General features: G+C 38.4%; 3 protein-coding genes across 7 annotated transcripts in view; 1 reads left to right on the plus strand and 2 right to left on the minus strand.

Moving 5' to 3' along the window:
• Positions 1-163: 163 nt before the first annotated feature.
• Positions 164-9731, minus strand: LOC136267293 (uncharacterized). Of its 3 annotated transcripts, XM_066062386.1 has the most exons (13): positions 9237-9731; positions 9065-9173; positions 8756-8984; positions 6131-6637; positions 5822-5947; positions 5116-5285; positions 2601-3042; positions 2349-2548; positions 2164-2301; positions 1959-2108; positions 1861-1913; positions 736-885; positions 164-683 (listed from the first exon to the last, which is right to left on the minus strand). In XM_066062386.1, the coding sequence occupies exons 8-13, from the start codon at positions 2431-2433 to the stop codon at positions 681-683; spliced, it is 579 nt and encodes a 192-aa protein (XP_065918458.1). In that variant the 5' UTR covers positions 2434-2548; positions 2601-3042; positions 5116-5285; positions 5822-5947; positions 6131-6637; positions 8756-8984; positions 9065-9173; positions 9237-9731; the 3' UTR covers positions 164-680. The 3 variants fall into 3 exon arrangements, 2 of the variants coding, with proteins under 2 accessions (XP_065918458.1, XP_065918457.1); XR_010706613.1 differs by lacking the exon at positions 5822-5947 and having other exon boundaries at positions 1854-1913; positions 9237-9728; XM_066062385.1 differs by lacking the exon at positions 5822-5947.
• Positions 9732-9955: 224 nt separating this feature from the next.
• LOC136267292 (cyclin-D-binding Myb-like transcription factor 1) overlaps positions 9956-23972 on the plus strand; it is a 45496-nt gene continuing 31479 nt past the window's right edge. Inside the window, exons 1-2 of one of the 2 annotated variants that reach the window (XR_010706611.1) lie at positions 9956-10061; positions 23303-23406. The gene's annotated coding sequence lies outside the window, so the exon portion shown is untranslated. Of the gene's footprint in view, positions 10062-20566; positions 20642-23302; positions 23407-23972 lie in introns of those variants that run through there. The other variant, XR_010706612.1, reaches the window with a different exon arrangement.
• LOC136267006 (uncharacterized) lies at positions 14948-20499 on the minus strand. Of its 2 annotated transcripts, XM_066062061.1 has the most exons (3): positions 20267-20499; positions 15705-16093; positions 14948-15646 (listed from the first exon to the last, which is right to left on the minus strand). In XM_066062061.1, exons 2-3 carry the CDS (start codon positions 16014-16016, stop codon positions 15047-15049), a joined length of 912 nt encoding a protein of 303 aa, XP_065918133.1. In that variant the 5' UTR covers positions 16017-16093; positions 20267-20499; the 3' UTR covers positions 14948-15046. The 2 variants fall into 2 exon arrangements, with proteins under 2 accessions (XP_065918133.1, XP_065918132.1); XM_066062060.1 differs by having other exon boundaries at positions 15705-20499.

The following is a 23972-nucleotide window of genomic DNA, read 5'->3' on the forward strand; positions in this document are numbered from 1 at the left end:
TGAAATAGTGAAACCAACTTTTTAAACAAATTCTCCACATCAAGATCCGACTCCAAAGTTTTACATCCCAATTCTGTAAAGTATCCACAAGTTCCATTGTATACACACATATCTACTGTATGCACACACCATGTCATTCTGTATACTGTCTATATACCAGGAAACTGATTATTATTTTTAGTTGTCATTTACTGGCTGCACCTTTTATGGTACACAATAATTGATCATTTGAACTATAACAGTACAGCAAAGAAAAAATTTCTTAAAGTAATTAATGTTTGACTACTTTGTGAAATAATTTTGGGCTACCTATTGGTCAGCATATTTTCAAAGCATGAGCGGCATATCCATACTCTCCTCTTCGGTGATCTTTTGAGACCAACACTGGTACCATACTAAGCAGCTTTCACAAACAATTGAATTCTGTTCATCGTCAATTATCTCCCTTGTGCATCTTCCACAATACCATGTCGGATTGGCTTGAATTATAGATACTACACTGTTAATAGCTGCCCATGCTTCCCGGGTGCAATACTTCCTGCACATATCTAAGTAGACATTTTCATCAGTGCATGATGATGAAACCATCTCAGGTCTCATTTCTACATCATCCTCTTCTATAATTCGGCTCCCATCTATGGCGTCCTTTGCAATTTGTAGATCAACAAACCAGGTTAAAATCACTAAAAATGAAAACATCTTCCAAGATCCACACAGGTTATTTAACATACATACCAAGTTCCTTTTGCTTAGCACCTTTGTATAGGAATGACACAGGCCTGCTTCCTCTGGACTTCTTTCTAGGGAGACCAATAACAGTCTTGTCAGCTCCTTTAGGTCTTCCACTCTTTCACATTTTACTAGGTAACCTAATACTTTGTAACTCTGTGGATGCAATCAGATTGTGATAAATGTTTTGCAAGTTTGTACCACAGTTCTAATACCACCCCTGGTAATTTACTGATTGCACTGTTTCACACACACACACTACACACACACACACACACACACACACACACACACACACACACACACACACACACACACACACACACACACACACACACACACACACAACACACACAATACACATACTATACACACACACACACACACAACACATACTGTATTACTGTAAAACAGGAAAAGTTCGTCGTCAAAAAATTTTCATCACTGGCTGTATAGATGAAAATTAAAACGACGAATTATTGTTAACTATTATATGGATAATTCGTGTATACAAATATTAACGTATAGCTAGCTATTCCGTCAAAAGTGACAAAAATATGTAGCATCGAAATTTTAATAGACGAAAATTTTCTGTGTTGAAATTTTCCTGATTTACGGTATATGTACACTTGCACAAAGCAAATGGCTACCATCAAACCCTTCAACTACCATACTACATACATCAACATTACCTAGTGGACACTGGGAGTTGTAACATCAAATGGCTACCATCAAACCCTTCAACTACCATAATACGTACATCAAAATTACCTAGTGGACACTGGGAGCTGCAACATCAAAAGGCTACCAGGTGTTAACTCAGGAAGCAAATGCCAACTATTCATGTCGGGTGAAGGTTGGCTAACAATACCTTCAAGTGTGAGACATGATACAACCTCTTGTATTTTATTAGTCTTGCCCCAATAGGATTCGACTTTTAGCACCTGAGTAGCGCAAAGTCATCAGGTCCTCATGAGCAGCTAAGTAATTAAAATTTCTTGCTCAAGGAAACAACAGTAACTGCATAACCAGGTACTAAACCTAGAATGTTTTGACTATCAGGCAGGTGTTCTAGCCACTTGGCTCACGCACGCACGCATGCACGCTCACACACACACACACACCATTTACATCATTGCTTCTAGTTTGCACTGTGTCTACCAATGGTACAGGTGGCTGATATCCTACGCAAAATTTGAGTAAGTAGTCATCATTAAACTACAAAGTACCTTGATCATGATGATCATTCTTTTCAAGTAGGTGATTTTCTGTAGTGTTTAATTCACTATTTCTTGTACCATCACTTTCATTATCACCATGGTTGGTACTTGATCCACTACTATTACTACAAACAGCATCAGATTGTGTCGTACATGTACCTATCAAAAGAGTTCATTGCATAAGTGCTGAAAATCTTTGTCAGTCCACACTCACCAGCATTCTCAACAGCTTGACTGCCTTCATTCCTAGCATTCTGATTAGCACTGTGACCTTCGCTGACACAACCAACAAGGGATTGACTTGCAGTAACAGCAACAGTTCCTCTTTGGTCGCTGCAGTGTTGATCTTGAGCTGCATAAATGTCATAAAAATATTAACAAATATGGATGATTATATACCTGCACAAAGAATTGCATCCCTTCCAGATGCCCATATATCTCTCAAGGTCTGTAGCAAAGTGTACCTTCTTGTGAATTCAGTCATGCCAACCTCGGAAGAAAGAGAAGCTAACTCCACAGCAACAATATGGCTTTTATGGTATTTCTGGTGCTGTGTTAAACATGACCGTTGTGGTCCACGCCCATGCAATACTTGAAATCTGTACATACAATTATAGTGAATTTTATACTGTATAATCATATACTACTCACACTGCTTGATGCCTCAACTCTTAATTCTGATTTTTTATAGTAAGCATCTCTCATATAACGTTCCGCAAGAAGTGAGGGAGTAAATAAAGGGTGTTTCTTTCTTTCTTGCACAGCAAAAATATGACGAAAAGGGAGGTTGGTGGTGTTCCAAAATGTATAGTGGCATCCATTGACTGTCACCTTCAAAATCCTTTCCGATGATGTAATATGGCATTCTCGATCATGTTCTGAGACTATGGTGACCTTCCTCCATAATGAAAACTGCTTGGATACATAATTTAATGCATAAGGTGTGAGAACTGAGGAGTATTCAATTTCTACAGGATCTTTCATATCAATCCATTTCTTCACCATAGCCATCAATGTGCAGTGATCCCTCTCATTCCGTGAAGTTGACAGCAGGGCACAAAAGTGTTCAAAAAAATGCATGAGTGTGTTGTACCTGTACAATGATTTATAGGATATTACATAAAATATACATATATAATTTTGTATTCATCTACCCATGAGCAAGAACACAAGAGGTATATATTAAGGATGTGCTGGTTGAGGCATGCAAACTAAGTAATTAAACAGTATAAGAATAGGTATAAGTGATCATGGTACATACATTGATGAGAAATGTTAAAATCATTGCAATCATACTACCGTGCAACGATTTGCACTAGTACAGTATACAGTACATGGTAATAAGCAAGTACACTTATATAATATTTCTTAGTTACAGTGGAACCTGTCTATAACGGTCACCTTGGGACCAGATATATCTGGCCTTTATATACAGGTGGCTGTTATAGAGAAAACCTGCATAAGGTGGTCAGCAGCATTTTAGTGGCTATGACCGTTATAAATGAGTAATTATTATTAAGAGGCTCGTGCCAACCGCAATACAGCCTGAATATTTAGTACAGAAAGGGTAAGGTGAGTCTATGAATGTTGGTTATAGCTATTGAATACGCTTAAGCAATAAAGCCTGATTGATTATATAGTATTCATTGAAAGGCAGTAAGTATGATAATTGCGCATTAATTGAAACGGTGCCGTGGTACCAGGAAATTGGCTTAACTAGCCACCATAAAAGGTAGCGACCGCTATACGAAGGATAAAGTTATGTATACAGTAATTCATAGGCAAATTATTGGTTGGCCGTTATACGCATTAGACAGGCGCTTAATCCAGGTGACCGTAACACAGGTTCCACTGTATCATTCTTTCCCTAACTTGGATAATAATTACAACAGAGTGAAACCGTCTAGAAAAGTCCCTATAACATGGTGAGCCATGGTAGTTACTCATACAGTAAATGATCCACACGTATAATCACAATAGATATGTTTTAATGTTTAGCCCTTGAATATGAATTGTGTACCATACATTATGCAGTATACTGTACTTTATATTAGGGAACATGGAGAGTTGGCCAAAAATATCATCCAAAAACCGCCTTCACAATACCATCCTGTCGCCTTGGCAGTATTGGTTAGGTATAACCAAGCCCAAAAGTGCCTACAGAATGTTTCCAATAGATTTTTAAATTTGTTTGTTTAATGCAATTTTCTACTGCCTGCCTGCCTGCCTGATGCCTTCAGACAAGTGCAACTCGATAATAGCTAGCTATTTTATTCAATGTTGTTTTAGCTTAACAGATGCACCACAGTATGTATAATGTACACATCATGGACTTACCTTTGTCCTCCTTTGTGTCCCATTTCTTTATGTTAACAGCCGAAGGTATCAATTTGTGATAACAAGGTGTTGATTGCGGTAGCGCAATGGCTTCCATACAATTGTAAACAGGAATCATCCGTATTTTCCATGGTTACTGGATTGATTGCAGAGGCACTTCTACTGTTGTTTGCAAGAGTTAATAATAGTGGAGGGAGAGTGTCTAACACTGCATAGGCCTGTAAAAAATGATCCTGAGAAATTCAAAGGGATTCTTTCTGTAAAACTCTGTAATTTGTAGTATTCTCCATAGGTGAAGATTGTTTCAATCATCACATTTCTTTGTTCTCTCAGTGTGCAATCATCACATTACCTTGTTCTGCCTGTGTGAACATTTTACACATCTGAAGGAATCCCTTTGAATTTCTCAGGATCATTTTTTACAGGCCTATGCAGTGTTAGACACTCTCCCTCCACTATTATTAACTCTTGTTGTTTGTTTGTAGCAAAGTGTAATGGTTTTGAGACAATAATTTATAGTTGGGGCACATTTTCAGTCATAAACATTACCTCTGGCGAAAATGTAAACAAACAAGTACATATATAAAAGTTTTAAGTTTGACTAGGGATCATACAGTAGTAAAAATGTAGGGGACAAGGAAGGTTGCCTACACCTGCAAATATGTTAGTGAACATTTATCCTTGTATCCATGACTGAATTATGGATTAAATGTCCACTAGTTTATCTGCAAGTGTAGGTGACCTACTTTTTTCTATGATCCCTAATTGAATTTACAATTCTTAATTTTTCCTTATACTTGTCTAGGTATGCATTCAGGCATGCAGATACCTTGCACAAACACTCTTCACTTTAGCATTGATACTCTCTAATCTGTTGTTTGTCCTCTCACCCAGGGTGAAGGCTGTGTTCTTAAAACATTCTACCCATTCCTTTCGAATGGGATGTCAATTATCATTGTAGTAAGTAAAAACTGTGGTGAGATCAGCAAGCCGTAAATCCTATAATAACAACACCTTGAAGTCACATAACATACCTACATGTATAATACACATGATACAATAGTGTTATGAACCTCTTCGAAATTTGACTTGATTTAAAATTGGTCAACCCATTTTGAAATGCGCCACCCAGATTTAATACTACAAATTTAGATAGGCCCATTTTGAAATAAGTTAGCCTAACCCTTTTTAAAACTCGCTTATAGGTGAGTTGTACATGTGTAGTTAACTATCTCTTTTTAGCTAGCTGGAACCCTTTTAAGCCAACTATTAAGCAGATACTTATTGTCTTTTCTTAATTGCCGTAGAAATCAAGAAATGGTAACCACACCTCTTAATAAGCTATTGTGTAGCTCACTCAATATAAGTAGTCAGATGATATTTAATAAAGCATTCACAAATCAGTGAAAAATGTCATAAACTGAAATGCGTAATACATCACTAGATTTGCCTTTTCATGGAGAATATCCTTGCTTCATTTTTGTACCACAAAGAAAACATAAGCTATTATGTTGTAAAACGTACGTTTATCGTACCTTGATGAATACCTCAATTCACGGCAATGTTGCAAATCAACTTTTGCTTTCTAGTGCTGTAACTCCAAAAGTACATAGTACTGACCAGAAAAGACTGCAACTTTAACACCCCATTGTTTATTCCCTCTAGACAACAAAGAAATTGTAAAATCAAGCAAGTCGGGTTTTCACTCAGCAGGTCACATATACATGATTGAGCCATGTGTACAGTGAGTATGGTTTTAATACAGATACATGACTACAATAAGCACATCAGCTATTTACACTGATGAAGTGGTAACAACTTATACATCACACATTCTTGCTTACTTCATAGTGCTGATTGTAGTCTGACTCAGATCTAGAATATGCAAGTTTTAACAAAATTTCCAAAGCGTGATCTCTTTCTCCAGCTCTGATTCCCATTTTGTCACAAGTAATCTCTCGTCTAAAGCTTCGTAACACATCAAATAAACAGAGCTGTAAACAAATACCAGGAAACTTTTGCAAAAACAGCTCTCTCACTGTAATCTTTGTCTGAGATTAAAACTCTTGAGGAGGCCCAAGCTGGATTGTGAGACTTGAAAACTTGTATCATTTTGCCCATTGACTCTTCAGTTTCCAAAACTGTAACAAAGGCACACACAATTTCACTTTGACCATTTCCGTCAACCACCATCATCAAGTACACGGGCATCCTCAATTCTGTTAACTTATATGTTGCATCCACCAATAAAACTTCTGGGAAATCAGAAAAGGTTGATTTCATAATGCCGTCTTGAAAAACAATACCAACAAGATTCGTGTCTTCATCACACAGAAATTCAACTATTGATCCTGGAAGAAATAGCTCTAAAGAGCACTTCAAGTATGTACACGGGTACATATGTACTACATATTAGGGTTGAAACTGATCTTGATGACCCACTGACCCCTATAGTAATTTTGGAACTGACCCTAAAACCAAGGTATGGATCAAGAGCTACATTTTATGATACATAGCAGCAGTTATATCTAATATCAAATATTGAACAAAACATTATACACTTGTACATAAATCAGCGTTGAATCAGGGTCAAGTCACCTGGGTCACATTCTGAGCTGGTTTACAGAATATCCAAGGTCTGACCCAAATTGGATCGCATGTGACATTAATCATTTAGTTTGGTGACGTGGGAGTACATTGATGCATCATGGTGTATCATAGTCTGAGCTCTTTATTGAGTCACATCCACTATGTAGCATAGATAATATTTTTTCTATTACTGCATGTCTGTAGGCATACCTGGAGCCATGCCCCACTAATCCATTATATATCATACAACTCAATGGGAAACACAGTGATTGTATAAGTCTTTGCCAGCTTCTTTTGTGGGGCATGCCCATTTATTGGAAATGTGTGATATTGCCCAAAGGTGATGAACCTACTTATTTAGCCAAACCAACACCAATTATTTTACTGACTGATCATTATTATAGCTCACACTATATAGCTAGAAATTTTAATACTTATACTGGTGGGGTGCCCAAAATATAGCTAGAAGTTTTAGATATAAATAGTGAACATGAACACCTTGGGTTACTTCCAGGTCATCTGAATCGGTAGTAGTGACCTGATTTCAATGTTGCCATAAATAGTACATTATTCCAAACCAGATAAGTTTTATTGATGAACTACTTCAACAATATAATCGCAATAAGTGGGTGTGGCTCCAAGGACTACAGAGAGCAGCATAAAAATCTTGCTGTTTGAGATATCGTCCAAAACTTATTAGAAACTAATTCCGTGTTTCATCACACAGTCCCATTATTGAGTTATTGATTACAAATGTTATGTTCCCCCTATATACAAGGCACCTATAATAACTAATCTGTCAGCACTACCCTGTGAAAAGGGGTGGAGCAATAGGCTACTTGCATGCAATCATTATTTTTACTAATCATTCATTCTGAAACCCCACCAGTGGCACACTTACATTGTCATCCACCTAATCCAATGCAGTGATGAAACTTGATTGATACGTCATTCATGTTATCCGATATTTTGTAAATGTGACCTACTTGACACAAAAATTATGGCTCAGTTGACCTGGAAAATCCAAATAACTATTGATTTTTAACCCTGCTATATACAGCACTGTACATATGGCATGCAAAAAGTACTCATACCTGTGGCGTTCAGTGTGTGTGTGTGTGTGTGTGTGTGTGTGTGTGTGGTGTGTGTGTGTGTGTGTGTGTGTGTGTGTGTGTGTGTGTGTGTGGTGTGTGTGTGTGTGTGTGTGTGTGTGTGGTGTGTATGTGTGTGTGTGGTGTGTGTGTGTGTGTGCGTGTGTGTGTGTGTGTGTGTGTGTGTGTGTGTGTGTGTGTGTGTGTAGGCATGTGCAGGTGTGTGTGTGTGTGTGTGTATGTGTGTGTGTGTGTGTGTGTGTGTGTGTGTGTGTGTGTGTGTGTGTGTGTGTGTGTGGTGTGTGTGTGTGGGTGTGTGTGGTGTGTGTGGTGTGTGTGGTGTGTGGTGTGTGTGTGTGTGTGTGTGTGTGTGTGTGTGTGTGTGTGTGTAGGCATGTGCAGGTGTGTGTGTGTGTGTGTAGACATGTGCAGGTGTGTGTGTACAGGTGCTATAAGTAATTTATGCCTTTCAGCACTACAAGGGTAAAAATTTGAAAAAAGTGAGAGTGAATGGCTTATTGAACATGGAGCATACTAATGCTCATATCTTCCATATCCTTGGGAACACTGATGATTGTAAACAAAGATTTTAAACTTTGGGGAATATGTTTTTGCACTTAGCACCTTTCTTCATCATGAAAACAAGTGTTCAAAAAATTTACACAATTTTTATTGTTCACAAATATTTCACCATCGTATCGATTTAATACTGTAAAATTAGGTTTGTGCGAAAATGTGGAATACTTGCAATGCACAATAAATATTACTCAGTGACACAAAATGTTTTACCTTCTATTGCCTTCAGATAAGAAGACAATTTTTCCAAATCATTTCCATCCATTTTCCACATTGAATGCTTTATATTGCTGATATCTTTTAGGGTAACAATCTTCCCGGTTGATTGTGATAGGTGCTGCTGAAGTAGCTTATTGTTCACCCTTAATTTTAACAATTCAGCAGCTTCATTCCATTCAGATGGTGTCAACTTTCGTTGTCGGGGTAAATGATCATAAATAGCCTGTTAGAAAAAAAATTACATGTACACACGTAATAGAAATAGCCCAATGCATGATGTAATTAATTTCTAGCATACTGTACCTTGCTGACTTCATGATTGTGAGTATTGCAGACGTCTGTGACCTCCAGGTACTGGCCATCTTCACTTAAGTTAAGCTTTATACAAGCTTTGCAATTCTGCTTAATTGTGCTGCACATAATATTATACGTAGCATCATCAGCTAAATAACTTTAGACCACTTAGTTGCTATACCTGTGACAAGGTCTCTGGCCAGATCCTTTGCTGTGGAACGGCTTTCCACCAAGATTGCACGTAAGGTGCAAAGAATAATAATGCAATTTTTCATTTGCTTTCTTCGGTGCTCTTTTCCGAGCAGCATCCAGCGTCCTCGAGTCAGTGTAGGCTAACTGGACATTATTCTCTTGTTGGTACGCAGTAATCTTCTCCTTCAGCTGCTGGTAAGACGAAAACTTCTCACCAAGAACAAAGTTTACGCTGTACGTCACACTCCACTTCAACAGTCCCTAACACTCCCTCCCGCTCAGAGTCACTTTCTTCCATTTAAACTATACAGCACGATACAGGTACAGGCGACAGGCGGCCCAGTCTCTCGCCCAGTCTAGTTCAACTGAAATATCTATCGCGTGTTGAAGTATCACATCACGTGATGGAGTGACGGAGGCAAACAACCTCCGGCTGCCGGGCCTCTAGAAACACCGAAAAATAAAATTTTCGTGGATTTGCAAACACTCTATGGAGGTCTAAATATTTCAAGGCTAAAATTTTCGCTGATGACCCCCAAAATCGCGAAATCAGCGAAAATTTCCCCCCTCGAAATATTTAGGCTACCTGTATGTATTAAATGGTCAGAATTTCCACCCGGTTCTCGCATTGCCACCATGATTTAGTCTCGTGCTCAGACCGCTTTTTTTCCTTTTTGTGTGGGAGCTCCGCCCCCACACAAAAAGAAAAAAGCGGTCTGGGCACGAGACTAACCATGATTGTTATCCAGGTACTTACAGTAGTTGATAACCGTAGTCACCAGATTCTACCTGAGTTACTGTTAACATGTTTTAGGTAATTTGGAATCACAAATCCTTTAGAAATAGGAACGTTCTTATGGGAATACGTACCGGAGGCCGGCGAATGCGAATTTTTTTTTTGGGCCCACTTTGACTTAGAAAATTTTTCACTTATTGTGAACTTACTGTTTTCATTTGTTTTACGGAGTCACGTTCTTCGGTTGAATGGCATGACATAGCCGGGCAATGTACTCCTCACAATATTGTGAACTCTATAGACAGCTACGTGGGTGAACATTTCCTTCCTCAGCAAGGCACGTCTTCTCGCAACACCGGCGTGGCCATGGGATAACTGCATGAGGCCAGACTAGCTGGGAGTGAAGGAATGAAGGCTACTCGTAAGAACGTGTCACCATAGATATTCCACGCGCCATGGATAGGAAACAGATCACGTGAGCGAATTACGGCTGTAGAAATGGTTTGGCCCGCTGCTCGTTTCGCGCCTCTTGATAAGAACAATTTTGTTTCTTTGTGAACTGTAACGGAAAGATTCAGTATAACTTCGATGTTACCAGTATTACCAGCCGTAAATTTTTTGTCTTTCTACCTGAAGTCACTTTTTGTCAGGCACTCCTGTTGCTAAGACCAATGTTTGCATCATTCACAAGTAAGTAGCGGCGTCAGCAACAAATAAATCACAGTAGTTTATTGTTTTTATATTGTCTGTGCATTCCTGGTAAAATTTTGTAAAATTTTCGACACCAATTTTCAATTGTGTAATTTTGCACCCCTGTCTAGACAGCATCTTTATCCGCGCGGCCAGACTAATATTGATTGTTAACTGCCCAGTATTGAACCCTTGATGACTGTACAATGTAGTGCTGGGTAAGTGGTGAATTCTTGTTATGCAGCTATCCCTCTACCAAAGCCCAAAGTTGCATGTTTAAATTCATTCTGGCTGAATATATAGATTTGCATATAATAAACTTAGTCAATGAATGAAACCTTTTATTCTTGTGTAGGTTAGTTGAACAATTATGCCTGGTAAGCCTAAAAAGCCAGGAGGGCATGGATATGGCAGGAGAAGTAAGAAATGCATTGGACGAAGATTTAAGTCATCCCAGCGGAAATCCAGCATGCTTGATGAAACAACTGAAGATTGTGGGGAGGTAAATCCACTATCATTGCCTTTGTGAATGCAATGGTGTCCTTGTAGCTAGTTACTGTAACACATTTACTATCCACCACACTTCACTCTTGCAATTTTAGACAACTGTACATAGGCATGTATTTAATTAACACCTACTACAAGACCATGTCACAGTAGTGACTTGTATTCACAGCATGTCATTGGGCCAACCTATACTGTAGTGTACCTAATATACATTGTGCTATGTATATATGTTGTACAGTAAAATATATGGCTTGTTATTAACTTTAGGTATGCATTACTGAGTTGTATACAAAGTTGTCTGCAACTACACTGCCAAGTGGATGGATCATGCACAGATTTAATGAAGCTGAGATACATTGTATGCAACTAAGACAGCAACATACTGGCACTCCAGTAATGCTTTTCCATCTTTTGATGATTCAAAATGACTTGACATGGAGCCTCCACACTGCAAATCATTTGGTATCACTAGACTGTCCTGTTTTAAGCCAACAGCCTTCACACCTAACACCTGACAGTGCACAGAAGCTTGTAGAGTTAATTGACAGTTGTAACTTCTGTATAGGCAACTCAGAGGAACAATTCATTGAACTGGCAAGAAAGAGAAAAGGAAAGTTTTTAAGTGTTAGTGGAGAGCCTGTTGCTTATTTTGAGGAAGATGTTTGTTTCAGGGTAGCTACTGGTGAAGAAAGATGTGCCACCATTAGGCACAGAGATTGTTTACTGTTGCTTTTGACGTCTGAAGTGTGTTTTGTGTGCGACAAGTATCGCAACACCTTAAGAGCCATGCTGTGCAGACAACAGAAATCCTTGTTGCAAAGTCCACATCCAAAGATGAACAAAAGATTTTTTAGAACACCACAAAGGAGAAGACATTTACAATCTTTGCAAAAGAAATTACGTAACAAGAACCGACAACTGAAGCGGCTGAAATCTAAATTGGAAAATATTGTTGGAAATGATAGTGTTGAAGTGGATGATGCTCTCTCTAGTGATTTGCAATTGGTTGTGGATGATGCTGATAGTACTGAATGTGTCAAGAATAAATTTAAGCGGATCTTTTGGGATCAGCAGGTATGATGACCATATAATGTAATAATATAGTGAGTAATGCATTATACTTTAGGTTGCAGCTTCTCAGGCAAAGAAGAATGGTGTAAGATGGCATCCACTTTTTATAAGGTGGTGTCTGAATATAATGCTGACATCTGGAAAAACTTATGATATAATCCGGGAGTCAGGTTTTGTTAGTTTACCATCCAGAAGAACCTTAAGGGACTACACAAACTGGATAAACTTAGGACCAGGATTTAATGCCAAGGCATTGGATTTTATCAGGGAAGAATACAGAATTGATGCATTGCCCCCATGGAAAAGGTGGGTACAAGTTGGTGGATACAGGTATTTTTTTTTTAAGTTTCAATGTTTTACAGCACAAGTGTAGTGATGTGCGATACTTATAGATATATCGGAATATTGCGATACTCTGGCTGTATCGCAATACCGATACACACGTACATGTATCAATATTTTGATTGTGCAATCACGGAAATATGAAGGTCTGGCTTTCTTCATTTATTTTTTAAATTTTATTAATGCTTTACAGCACAAGTACTGAAGGTCTGTAGGACACCTGGTCCTTCAATTTAACAGTGTAGCTGGATTTTTTACCTGTTTCCTAGACTCCTTAAGCTTGTTATAATATAACAGTGCAATGGTGTAATGGCTGGTACTAAACGATAAAAATTTATCAGCCGCCCACGCACTTAATCTTAGTTTCTTTGTACAAAGGATGCACTGTATCACATATTGGTATCGTATCATGATCACACAGCTGTTAGATACAGATACACCATTTCAGGCGTATCGCACATCACTACACAAGTGCTGAAGGACTGTAGGACATCTGTGTTATACAGAAGGGATTTAAAAAGTTGCAGAAATTGTTATACAGGAATACTAACAAGAGTTATTAGTTCAAAGTTGAAATTTTAAGAGAAAAGCTGTTGAGATTTAGCCTTATAGTTTAGTAAAGTATATTACTGTTCATTTAGGATAAACATAATAAACTTATATGCTAAATTGGGTAAAAGGTTTATCTAGAATTTTAGTTGCACATTCTATGGTTTGTTATTTAGATATGTTACTATTGCATTTGACGAAATGAAGATAAGAGAAGATGTGGTATTTAGCAAGTGTACTGGAGAAATCATTGGTTTTGTGGACTATGGTGAACAGAGTCTAGATAAGAGGTTCCAGGAACTAAGAAAGCGATGCAAGAAAGATTCACCAATTGGTGAAAGAATTGTAGCTACACATATGCTGGTAGTGATGGTGCGGGCGATATTTTTTAAAATGGATGTTCCTGTCGCTCAGTTTCCCACTACAGGTTTGTGCGTAATGATGTGCTATGTAAGTGTCATACTTATTATCCAGGTGTGTCTGCAGATGATCTTGTTTACATTATATGGAAGGCTGTTAGATTACTTTCTCTGTCAGGTCTACAGGTGTGTTGTCAAGGAGAATGTATAGTATGCACATAAATGAATTTTCTCTAAGCATATAATGGAATTGGCTGTCTACATACAGGTTATATGTGTGGTATCTGATGGTGCCAGCAGTAACAGGAAGTTCTTTGCATCTCATGCAATAGAACAATACAAGAAATCCGGTGTTACATTCAAGGCTCCAAATATTTCCCTGCCTGGAAATTTCGTTTTTTTTATGTGTGATGTGCCTCACTTAATTAAGACCACCAGAAATGCTTGGAGTAACTCTACAACTAACGGAACTCGTCACTTAGAGGTATGTGCTTACATTGAATTACATTGTTGCATGTGTGCACATTAAAATCACAGAACAATGGTAAAGAGATCAAGTGGGCACATGTCATTGAATTGGCTGAAAAATCGTGGTCTAATTCAGCCTTGTACATTGGCAATAAATTGAAAAGAGAACATGTGTTTTTAACGTCATATTCCAGGATGACTGTTCGATTGGCAACCCAGGTAACATTTCAATAAGTTTTTGCTTCATGAGTTGTATGCAAATGACAGGTACTGAGTAAATCAGTTGCAAGTGCATTAAAGACCCTGAGAACACATGGAATAATGAAGGACACTGAAGAAACAGAAAGATTTTGCTTGATGTTTGATAGATTTTTTGATATGTTAAACACGAGAGCAATAGATGAAGGGATGAGACGGAGGAAACCAGACCTAAAGGCTTACGAGCAAGTAGATGATGAAAGGTTTCAGGTAGGTGTATGTATTGTTTTGGTAGTATATGTTTATGGGTAAATGTACATGACAGTGGCTGGAAGAAACATTTCTGGGATACCTTGATGAATGGGAAAGATATGTAAATGGAAAGGACGCGATTCCCAAAGCAGCGAAGCAGTTTTGTATGCTACCAACACAAACAGTTACCGGCTTGAAGATATCTGGTTAGCAATCGCTACAGTTTAGTCTTTGTAAATTGACAGTCGTTTTTATTTATTGTAGTGTATTCATTTTGTGAAATGGCCAAATTCCTATTGTCACAACCTAATTCTGGCTATATCTTGTCGGAACGTTTCAACCAAGATTCTGTTGAAAGCCACTTTGGTCACCAAAGGTCAAGAGGCCAGCATAATGACAATCCACCAGCCCAACAATTCATGCAAAACACCCAAGCTATTTTAATGCAAAAAACACTGGTTACTGGCTCAAGCAGCAGCATTACAAAGAAGCGAGCCAACTTAGAACTGTCTCCACTGTGCAGGCCATTGCCAAAGAGAAGATGTGTTGCAAGGAGAATTTGATGAATTTATAATAAGCTCTTGTCAATGACACTGATGTACAAATTGTTAGATTATACGTACACACTCAATGAAGTTCTTTTCTCAGTCCTTTTGTTCCTTTGATATTCTTCTTCATTCCGCGTTTGTAGTCTTCCAGTAACTTACTGGCAACACTAAAGCCACGGATTGTAAACCATAGAGTAGAGATCTCGCTAAGCAACTGACATGACCATTCTCTCTTCAGGTCATCAGCAATTATATTCCAGTAAAAATCCACAACTGGGTTTCCCATTACTCGACTGATAGCTTCATGTTTGCTTATTCCTTCCTGTAACATTTCATATATTGCTTCTTCAAGGGCACGAAAAAATGTGTAAGTATCATTTGTAACATGGATAAGCTTCCCTCTATCAATTTCGACTGTCCAAGTCTTCACATAATCTAAATAATTATCAGTAGCATCCACGCTACTGTGTGCAGCTTCTCCAATCATTCCATTAAGCATGCCTGCCAGGGCAGCTCCCCTCTCATCATCTGCCCAACAGTATTTCTTCAATACCTTCCTTACTACGTAACCAGCAGCATAGTAAATTGCGTTTTCCTCCACCACTGTGAGCTCTCGCCTGGTAGAAGTCCTTGGTACTTCAGTTGCTGATCCTTCCATGAACATTGCTTCTACTATCATCTAACACAGTAAAACAGTCACAGATAAGTAACACTTAGATGCTAGTCAACTAGCTAACCTGCCATAGAATGGGATGGTTGTAAATGGCGTCCTTTGGCATGCCCTTTAGGTAAGTATCCAATGTGTTTGCACTGTATTTATACATTTCCTTAAATAGCATTTTCTTGTCCTTAATTAGTTGTACATCATCGTTTACCATTTCATAGTAAGCCAAAAATTCATCGTTTGGTGCAGTACACAATTCATGCACCACTCTTCTCAAACTCCGACTCTCCTCTGAGTTAATTTGACATTCCTCTGAGTCAAATATGTAACGCAATATATCCTTGTAACCTGAACGGGACACCATACACTGTGACTGTTCCGACATGTCAACTCAACAGGGGCGCGTAACCAGGATGTTACCGGGGGCGCTTATATGTTTCCTATCCATGGCGCGTGGAATATCTATGGTGTCACAAATAGTGGCTTGTGAAATTGAATATAGTCTATGTGGTGTGACAGTTTAAACTGCAATTGTTGGTTAGTTGCATGCTCTGAGACCACATGAGTAGCTATCTGGCTTGCACGTGGATGTCATGGGTTAAGTTTGTGACCCTAGTCCTAGTAGTTGGTTTGTTTGATTGAAATAATATCTAATCATGTCAGTGAAGTGGAATTATAATTAGCAGGGCTGCCAAGAAAATTTAGGGGGTCTGCATGTGGCTAATCAAGAATGTGGGGCCCTATAACTACAGTTAATGTAGCTTTGGGACCTGGGGCCCAGGGAAAATTTCTCCAGTTTCCCCCCTGTCGGCAGTCCTGATAATTAGCATCACTCCGCTAGTATTTGCATCAACTGGGTTAATGGGAACAGAAGTACTCTCACTTTTGCTATAGCTACATGAGAAACTGCGATAAAATCAATACTAATAATGACTGCCTGCCAACCTGCACAATTGGAAGTCTTTAAAATAGAAATCTATTACAACAAGCCTATTGCAAGGTGTAGTAGCAATGGGAAGGGAAAGTGCTTATCAAAATAGCCTTACAAGATACTCTATAGAGCAGCCATTTTACTCTGATAAATTAGTCTGAAATTTTTGTCAAACTGCCAGGTCACTACTATAGAGGGATAAAAACTTTATGAAATGTAATATTAATTTGCATGGTATGGCCTAATTGTGGTCACCTACCTATTTTGATTAAGGAAGGGCACAATGGTGGATTCAACATTACTTTCATTGACCCGTTATTGGTGTTGACAAGAAGAGTTGGATATAGTAACATTAGCAATGTGGAAATGGATTTGTCCGCTTGCTGCTCATTCCTCTGATAAAAATTTGCTTATTATCAAAAGTGAAGCTTGTGGTGGTTATAGACAAAAGCTCTAAATTATATACCTACCATTAATCATTTGTGAAGTAAAATTTATTGCCTGGTAATTTTATGCAATACAAATGTTTTTGAATTTATCATTTTTAATAATTATAGGTGCACCCAATAATCATATCAGCTGTTGAAAATACCCTGTCGGCTTTGTTTGTATCAGGTTGAAAAATGTAGTGAACAAGCAGCAGATATAACTGTACAAGTTTCTGTAGAGGTATGTACATACATTCTTGAACGTCATACAGTGGTATCCTAAACACATACACTGTATGTTTACGTGTACAGAATTTGGTTTCACACTATTCCATTTAGATCATTGTTGAAGACAATGTTTCTTTCAGTTTATCATATCAATTACCAAATTGGTTTGAGAATAATAGTTAATATTGATAGTTCAACATAATAATAATGACAAAAAGTCCTATCATTGCATTTTGAATTATTGTACTGGCAATTTCACCAACATGCATTGGGACTACTACTAAATTGCTGTATATGTGCCCAAGTTTTGCCTCAGACCTCACAAACTTAATTAGCTATTTCACAGGCCTGACCAACCCATATTTTGTGTAGATTAAAATACAGTATATAATTTCTTGCCTATGTAATACTCTGATGAAGTCCGACCCAGTGATTCTGTACCCCACAATATGGTAGCTAGCTAGTCTGGACAAGTACACTAGTTTCTGGAATCTGGACTCCATTCTAGCAATATATGCTTCCAAAGCTTCTTTCATGCAAGGCTACCAAATGTGAGAAAATCTGCAGGCAAATTCTTGCTACCTGGACAATTTAAAAAGTAAGAAAATCAATATGTGGTTAAGTACCTATTAAATGCATACATTAATAAGTTTTGTGTAGCGTTTTATAATACGCACTATAGCAGTAGTTGTAAACACCATTACTATAGTCAAGTATGTACACACAGACCATTTATTGCCTCAAACTTCCATTGATTGACAATATCCCTTCAAGAAGTTGGAACTTAAAAGGAGGGACACCACCAGGAGTTGAGTCTGTGGCTTAATTTGGTGCAACATGGGAAATTCACCATGCTCAGATATGGTAAGGATTAACAGACCAAGAGCTTTCTTGATTTTATGGGTGGTGATGCAAGGTCGTTCTTAGTTGATGCAGTGATTTGTCATATTCCATTTATATTCCATTATAAAATGTAGGGTGTGCAAAATTCTTTAATACACACTTCACTTTTCTTTTTGTGCATTGCCCCTCTATGTGGACATGACAGGTATGCAAATATAGCGAAAACACCAAGTGGCTTCCTTCAATATAGTTGAGTGAGTAATGTCGGTCTCAAACTCAGTTAAGATGACCTTCATGATCCTATCAATAAGACCACCTCATTACAGTGACTATGTCAAGCAGGTCCCAAACATAGCTAAGGTGTACTTCATGATCTCATCAATAAGACCACCTCATTACAGCAAGCTGGCCCCAAACATAGCTAAGGTACTTCATGACCTCATTAATAAGACCACCTCATTATAGTGACCATGTCAAGTAGGTCCCAAAAACATAGGTATACTTTATGACCTCATAAATAAGTAATTATTGACACCATTCCAAAAGTGGCCACATTGTATACTACACAGATTTCAGGACTCTGTAATTCTGGAAGTAAAATTAAATTTTCAAAATACCTGCACATGCATCATTTAAAGTAGCAACCACCAAACCATTCAGTCATGCGATTAAACTTCCCATCTACACCAGTGAGACTAGCTACCTCTCTGCTGCTGTAATAGGTTGTAGTGTGACAGACCCTTGCATATTCATATTCCTGGCTCAGTCTTGCCACATATATAAATCCTTGACTAGAAGCTGTCTATATTTAAACAAACTAGGACTGAACACCTATGTGATATGTTTTACACTGTAGGTAGTAGTTGTAACAATACACATTGACAAACATGCCACACACTTTGTTGAAGTATACCCATGTAAATGTTTCTGGCAAGTGGAATGCACTGAATTTCACAAATCAGATTATTCATGGCATTATTCTTATGGCAAAATGTATGTGTATCTTGAGTACTAATTTTACTATCCAAACACCAAAGTACTTAAGAAGCTACTACTATATCTGAGTATTCACTACTAATTAATTAAAAGTATCACTTTTTAAATCAGATATTTCAATCACTGATCCCACTTCATACATGCATGCACATTTAAAGGATTTGTATATGTGTAGGACGGGTGTGAGTTTTAGCAGGGCTACATTCTTGGAAAGACTTTTACAAGATCTGGTAGTAAGCTTTGAGGTTTAAAAGGCTTCTACTGCATAGATTGAAAGGTCTAATTTTGGCCAATTGCTGCTCTGGTATCTTACTATGCTGTGCACTTTACACTAGCCATCATAGCTACAGTAAACCTTTATAATGTGCCACTCATCAAGATAGTAACCACAGAGGACTTGCAGCGTGATGTAATTCATCGTAATTGCTAAGCAACCGTAGCTGTCGGGCAATGTTTCGGGACAGTGTTATGGCTGAAAAACACTTTCTCAGGATTTGATAGACTGTAATGAAGCAAATCAGTGTTGAGTTGTGTTGTAAATACCACCCAGCTCGTTAAAAAAGGCGAAGAAGTTAGAATTGGTAAGTAATGTATCGAAATTTAAGGATGAGGAAATGACAATCCTAAGGAGTAGGGTGCTCAGCTACCATTGTTACAGGTTGACAAACAGGTGGTGGTACACAATTGAATACTGTACCATTTCTAAGATCGTCTTTGATTTGTTCAGTTGCAGTATTCATAGTCACCTATTTCACAAGGCCAATGATAAGATATTCTATTTCAAAACCAGCCCCACTTCCCAGTGCCACTATAACCAGCGCTTAGTGAATAAATCTCGTTACCTTCATTCTGACCCAATATGTGCCATAGAAAGTTGTCCCGAAACATGTCCGCCTAGCAACTGTTGTTTCATGCGTGCAAATCCTCTATTACACACTGATGGCTGATGCAACAAACAGTGTCAAACTATAGCAGTATTCTGAGGTGTCTGAATAGAGCAGTTCCACTATAGTACGGCTATGAAGAGGTGTCCGATTAGAGCACAAACTGCTCTAATTGGACACCCCTGAATCCAGAATACCAACTACTGAGTAGCTGGATACAATGACTGACATCTACTAAACTGAGACACTCAATCGTGCTGTCTCAAAGCAAATAATTGCATTTTAACTGTCACACCATGTACATCAGCTTCACAGTGCTCACTACCTTACAAGTAGTAGCCTTCATTCCCAGCTTTACTCATTCAGGCTTCAATCGATCTTGTCACAGTCGTGTGTTGCCGGTGTGAAAACATGTCTTGTTGAGGAGGGAAATGTTCACCTACGTAGTTGTCTGTAGAGTTCAAAACATCGCTTGAGGAATAGATTTTGATGTGCCATTCCGTGCCAAATTCAACCCGAGATTCAATCTGGTCCGAGATCTGGTCAAACCAATTTGACTTTCCGTAAAACAAACAAAAACGGTAAGTTCACAAAATGTGAAAAATTTTCTAAGTCAAAGTGGGCCCAAAAAAAAAATTAGCCCGGCGAATAGACTGAGGCTAGCGAGTAGGTCGAGGCCAGGAATCTGGAGAGTTTTTTGGTACAATTTGTTGTTTACACGCACTTCTGTTTTGACATATATATAACTAGCGCTTTTTGTGACTAGGATGGGACAGGAATGGGGGAACACAAGTTTAATATGGCTATGCCAGGCACTGTCACAGTTATCACCATGATGCTTGTTCTCAGTGCCATGGACCATTTGCTAGATAGGGTCTTACAGCACAACCATAGCTACTTGGTCCCCTTCAACACGTCTGGTTAGACAACTTATGGTATGCCTAACAGATCCCTCTACCATAAGTAGTCCCCGGTGTGGTGCATTCGATGGAACAAAACTGCTGCTTGCTCATTTGCTGCTACCACCTTTGAATCTTGTATGGTCCAAGCAGACTACTTGAGTAGCAGTTAGTCTGGTCAGATCACTTACCACTTACAGTGTGACAGAGCCAAAATTAGAACTGATGATAAAATAATTGGTTCCTTTACCTGGATAGAGCCTATGAATGTACTAGTTTTAAATCGTGGGTATGTATATGAACTTCATTTGATAAGCTGTAAACTCTCGATGAGTTTTGCCCGTCCTTGTTAATTGTTTTTTTTTTGAGCTATAGGATGAAATATTCTACTGAAAAAGCACATGACAAGTCTATGATTAAATGTTGACGCTGTTACCTTAACTATGTACAAGAGAAGATATTAAAATGCCGAATATTTTTGGAGTCTCACACTGTCCATATACTCAGAACACAAATCACAACCATCAATCCATCATACAATTTACCGATTCTCATTTTATTCATAGCACTGAAATCAAGCCCTGTAAAATGTAAAACCTAGGGTAATATGAAATATGACTTGGGTATGATTGGTTACTGGAAGAATTAAAGTGAATTATAAAATTTATGCTCAGTTTCCTAGCTTTGATGCTTATATGAGGTTAGTAAATGCAGCCTGTGGTCTAGTTGTGGTTGTTCACTATGTTTATCCAATGAAAATTAACAAAGCCATAAACAAGATAGCCTAGCTGTTTGTTTAAATCCTGGACAAGAAACTCATGCTGATGCACTGATGCCATGGTGTGACACTGACTATCAAGACTCGAAGGCAGCCACAGATAGCCACTTTCTTTTGCTCTTTCTTTTCCTCATTCACTCGGTAGGGAATTATTCTTACTGTTAGCTTATTATTTCTACACAAGACAGACATCATTGTCATTGATGCACTAGATGCAGTCAGTTTCTTTTGCTCACTTTACCACCTTTACTCAGCAGGAAAATAGCCTTACTGTTTGCTTACTTTCTGCCACTGCCTACTAAGCTCTGATCTGTCACTATCAACTGGTACATCAGGCAAATATCAATATAGCAGCCACAGTTTTTCCACTTACTTTTGCTCTTTCTGTATCCACTTTGCTCAGGAAAATTTTCTAGAGCTAGCGAACATCGGTTTCTATGCCATTTACAGTGTGCGAAATAACTTTTCAGACATGTCCTGTCGTACTGTCAGGGCATTGCAAAACTTGAGTGGACATTAAGCAATTTGACTGGACATTTTAACTTCTATTGTTTCTCCTTTCCTATGTTTCTACCACTTGTATGTTTGTATCAAACACTGGGGCCACCAATGTACTGTACAGCTGATTACTTGTCAACCACTCACTGATACTGATAGTACAGCATTTTAAAGGTAGCTACTGGCCACATGAAAGGGCTTCTATGCAATAAATTGGGCCTTTGTAGGAAAGGAACCATAAGGACTTCAGTCAGGGCTTGCCTTGGAATGATATAGCTATGTGGTCAAACTTTGCTTATGCTGGCAGCTGCCATGGCTTAGAATATATAATGGCTCTATCCCTAATATAAATAGATGCACTGATGTCTTGTTCATTCTAGCTTAAAAACTGGTTGTATAGGTGATCATGGATACCACAAGTAAATGCTACTAACTGTAATCAGGTTATAAATACATTTTACTACTGCAGTACAGGTGACTGAGACAAGTAGGCTGGCACAACATAGTAAACTGTTAACCTCAGAGTACATCTTGGGCATACCCTTATGGTCAGTACAAACCAAAAGCAAATAACTTAATTACATGTCAATACCATCATGTCTGGCCTCCCTCCTAGCCCAATGCTAACACTATAAACTTTGAAAGGACATTATTTCCGGACAAATTCAATGATGACCTGACACCTAGTGCAATTGACCGGAAATTGTCCGGTGTCCGGACGTTATTTCGCACACTGCATTTAGCTCCTCAGACAATGTGGGCTTGGCTACCCACGATTAATTACCCCAGCCTGTGGCCTTGGCAATTAATTTGTGGGTAACTTTTGCCCACATCATCCAGCAAATAAGGTTCTATTGTAAAGTGAATTACAGTGGTGAGACAAATACTTTTGATATGCACTTATTTTGTAGCCTCACCATCTGTTAACCTTGAACATGGTGCATGGGATTACAAGCTATACATAGTAGGAATCATTGCTATGACAGTGCATGCTCGAGCTCAACAAGGGAATCATCACCTAAACTGCAAATTTAGTATCTACCTTAGTCATGCTGGTTTATTTATTGTTATATACCATGCTGAATTGTACTGTACTGTAGACCTACAACTATAATTATACCATACTGTATGTACCATATTGTTTGGTCACAAAAAATACTTTAAAATAATATTGTTAACTTGCCAGTTGCTTCCCAAATGTTGATGCATAAAGACTGCAGATGTAAGATGAGAAACCGTTTGGTGGAGTGATGATGTGATACAACTGATGTGTGTACATATGCTTTTTATGTGAGTATTAATGGACTCTTGTTTTGCACCCGTGCACACTCTTATACTAGGCCAGCTTATTAATCCTGTTATTTACTACTAATTCCTAGGGTTATGTAGAATGTGATTATGGCATTTGGTTAGGGTTCAAAATAGGTTATGTGTTGTGGGTACAGTAATGAAGATTTTTTACCACTACAGTGTGATGTAGAGCAGTTGCTTTATCCCTGGCCAGCTAACTCCATGCATCATTACTGTAACATGAGTTTTACATGAATGTGAAGTGCATGCATCATGGAGCATGGATGTTACAGTGAGGGGGACATGCATGTACCATGGATACAGGGACCGAATTCCATTGCCATGCAGAGTACATGCACATTGGCATGCTGCGTGTAGATTCCCACTTTGAAAACCAACAATTGCGTGGTTGTTAGAACTGTGAGAAATAGTTATATAACTCCTGTTTGTATGACAGTTCTACACACTGTGATAGTCTGTAATACTTTACATAGCAGCCGGGGTGCATGGAAAGCATTAGATATAGCAGTAATATAATAATATAGAGACCTCTCACTTATAGAACA

Source organism: Dysidea avara, chromosome 9, assembly GCF_963678975.1.
Source record: "Dysidea avara chromosome 9, odDysAvar1.4, whole genome shotgun sequence".
Taxonomy (NCBI): Eukaryota; Metazoa; Porifera; class Demospongiae; order Dictyoceratida; family Dysideidae; genus Dysidea; species Dysidea avara.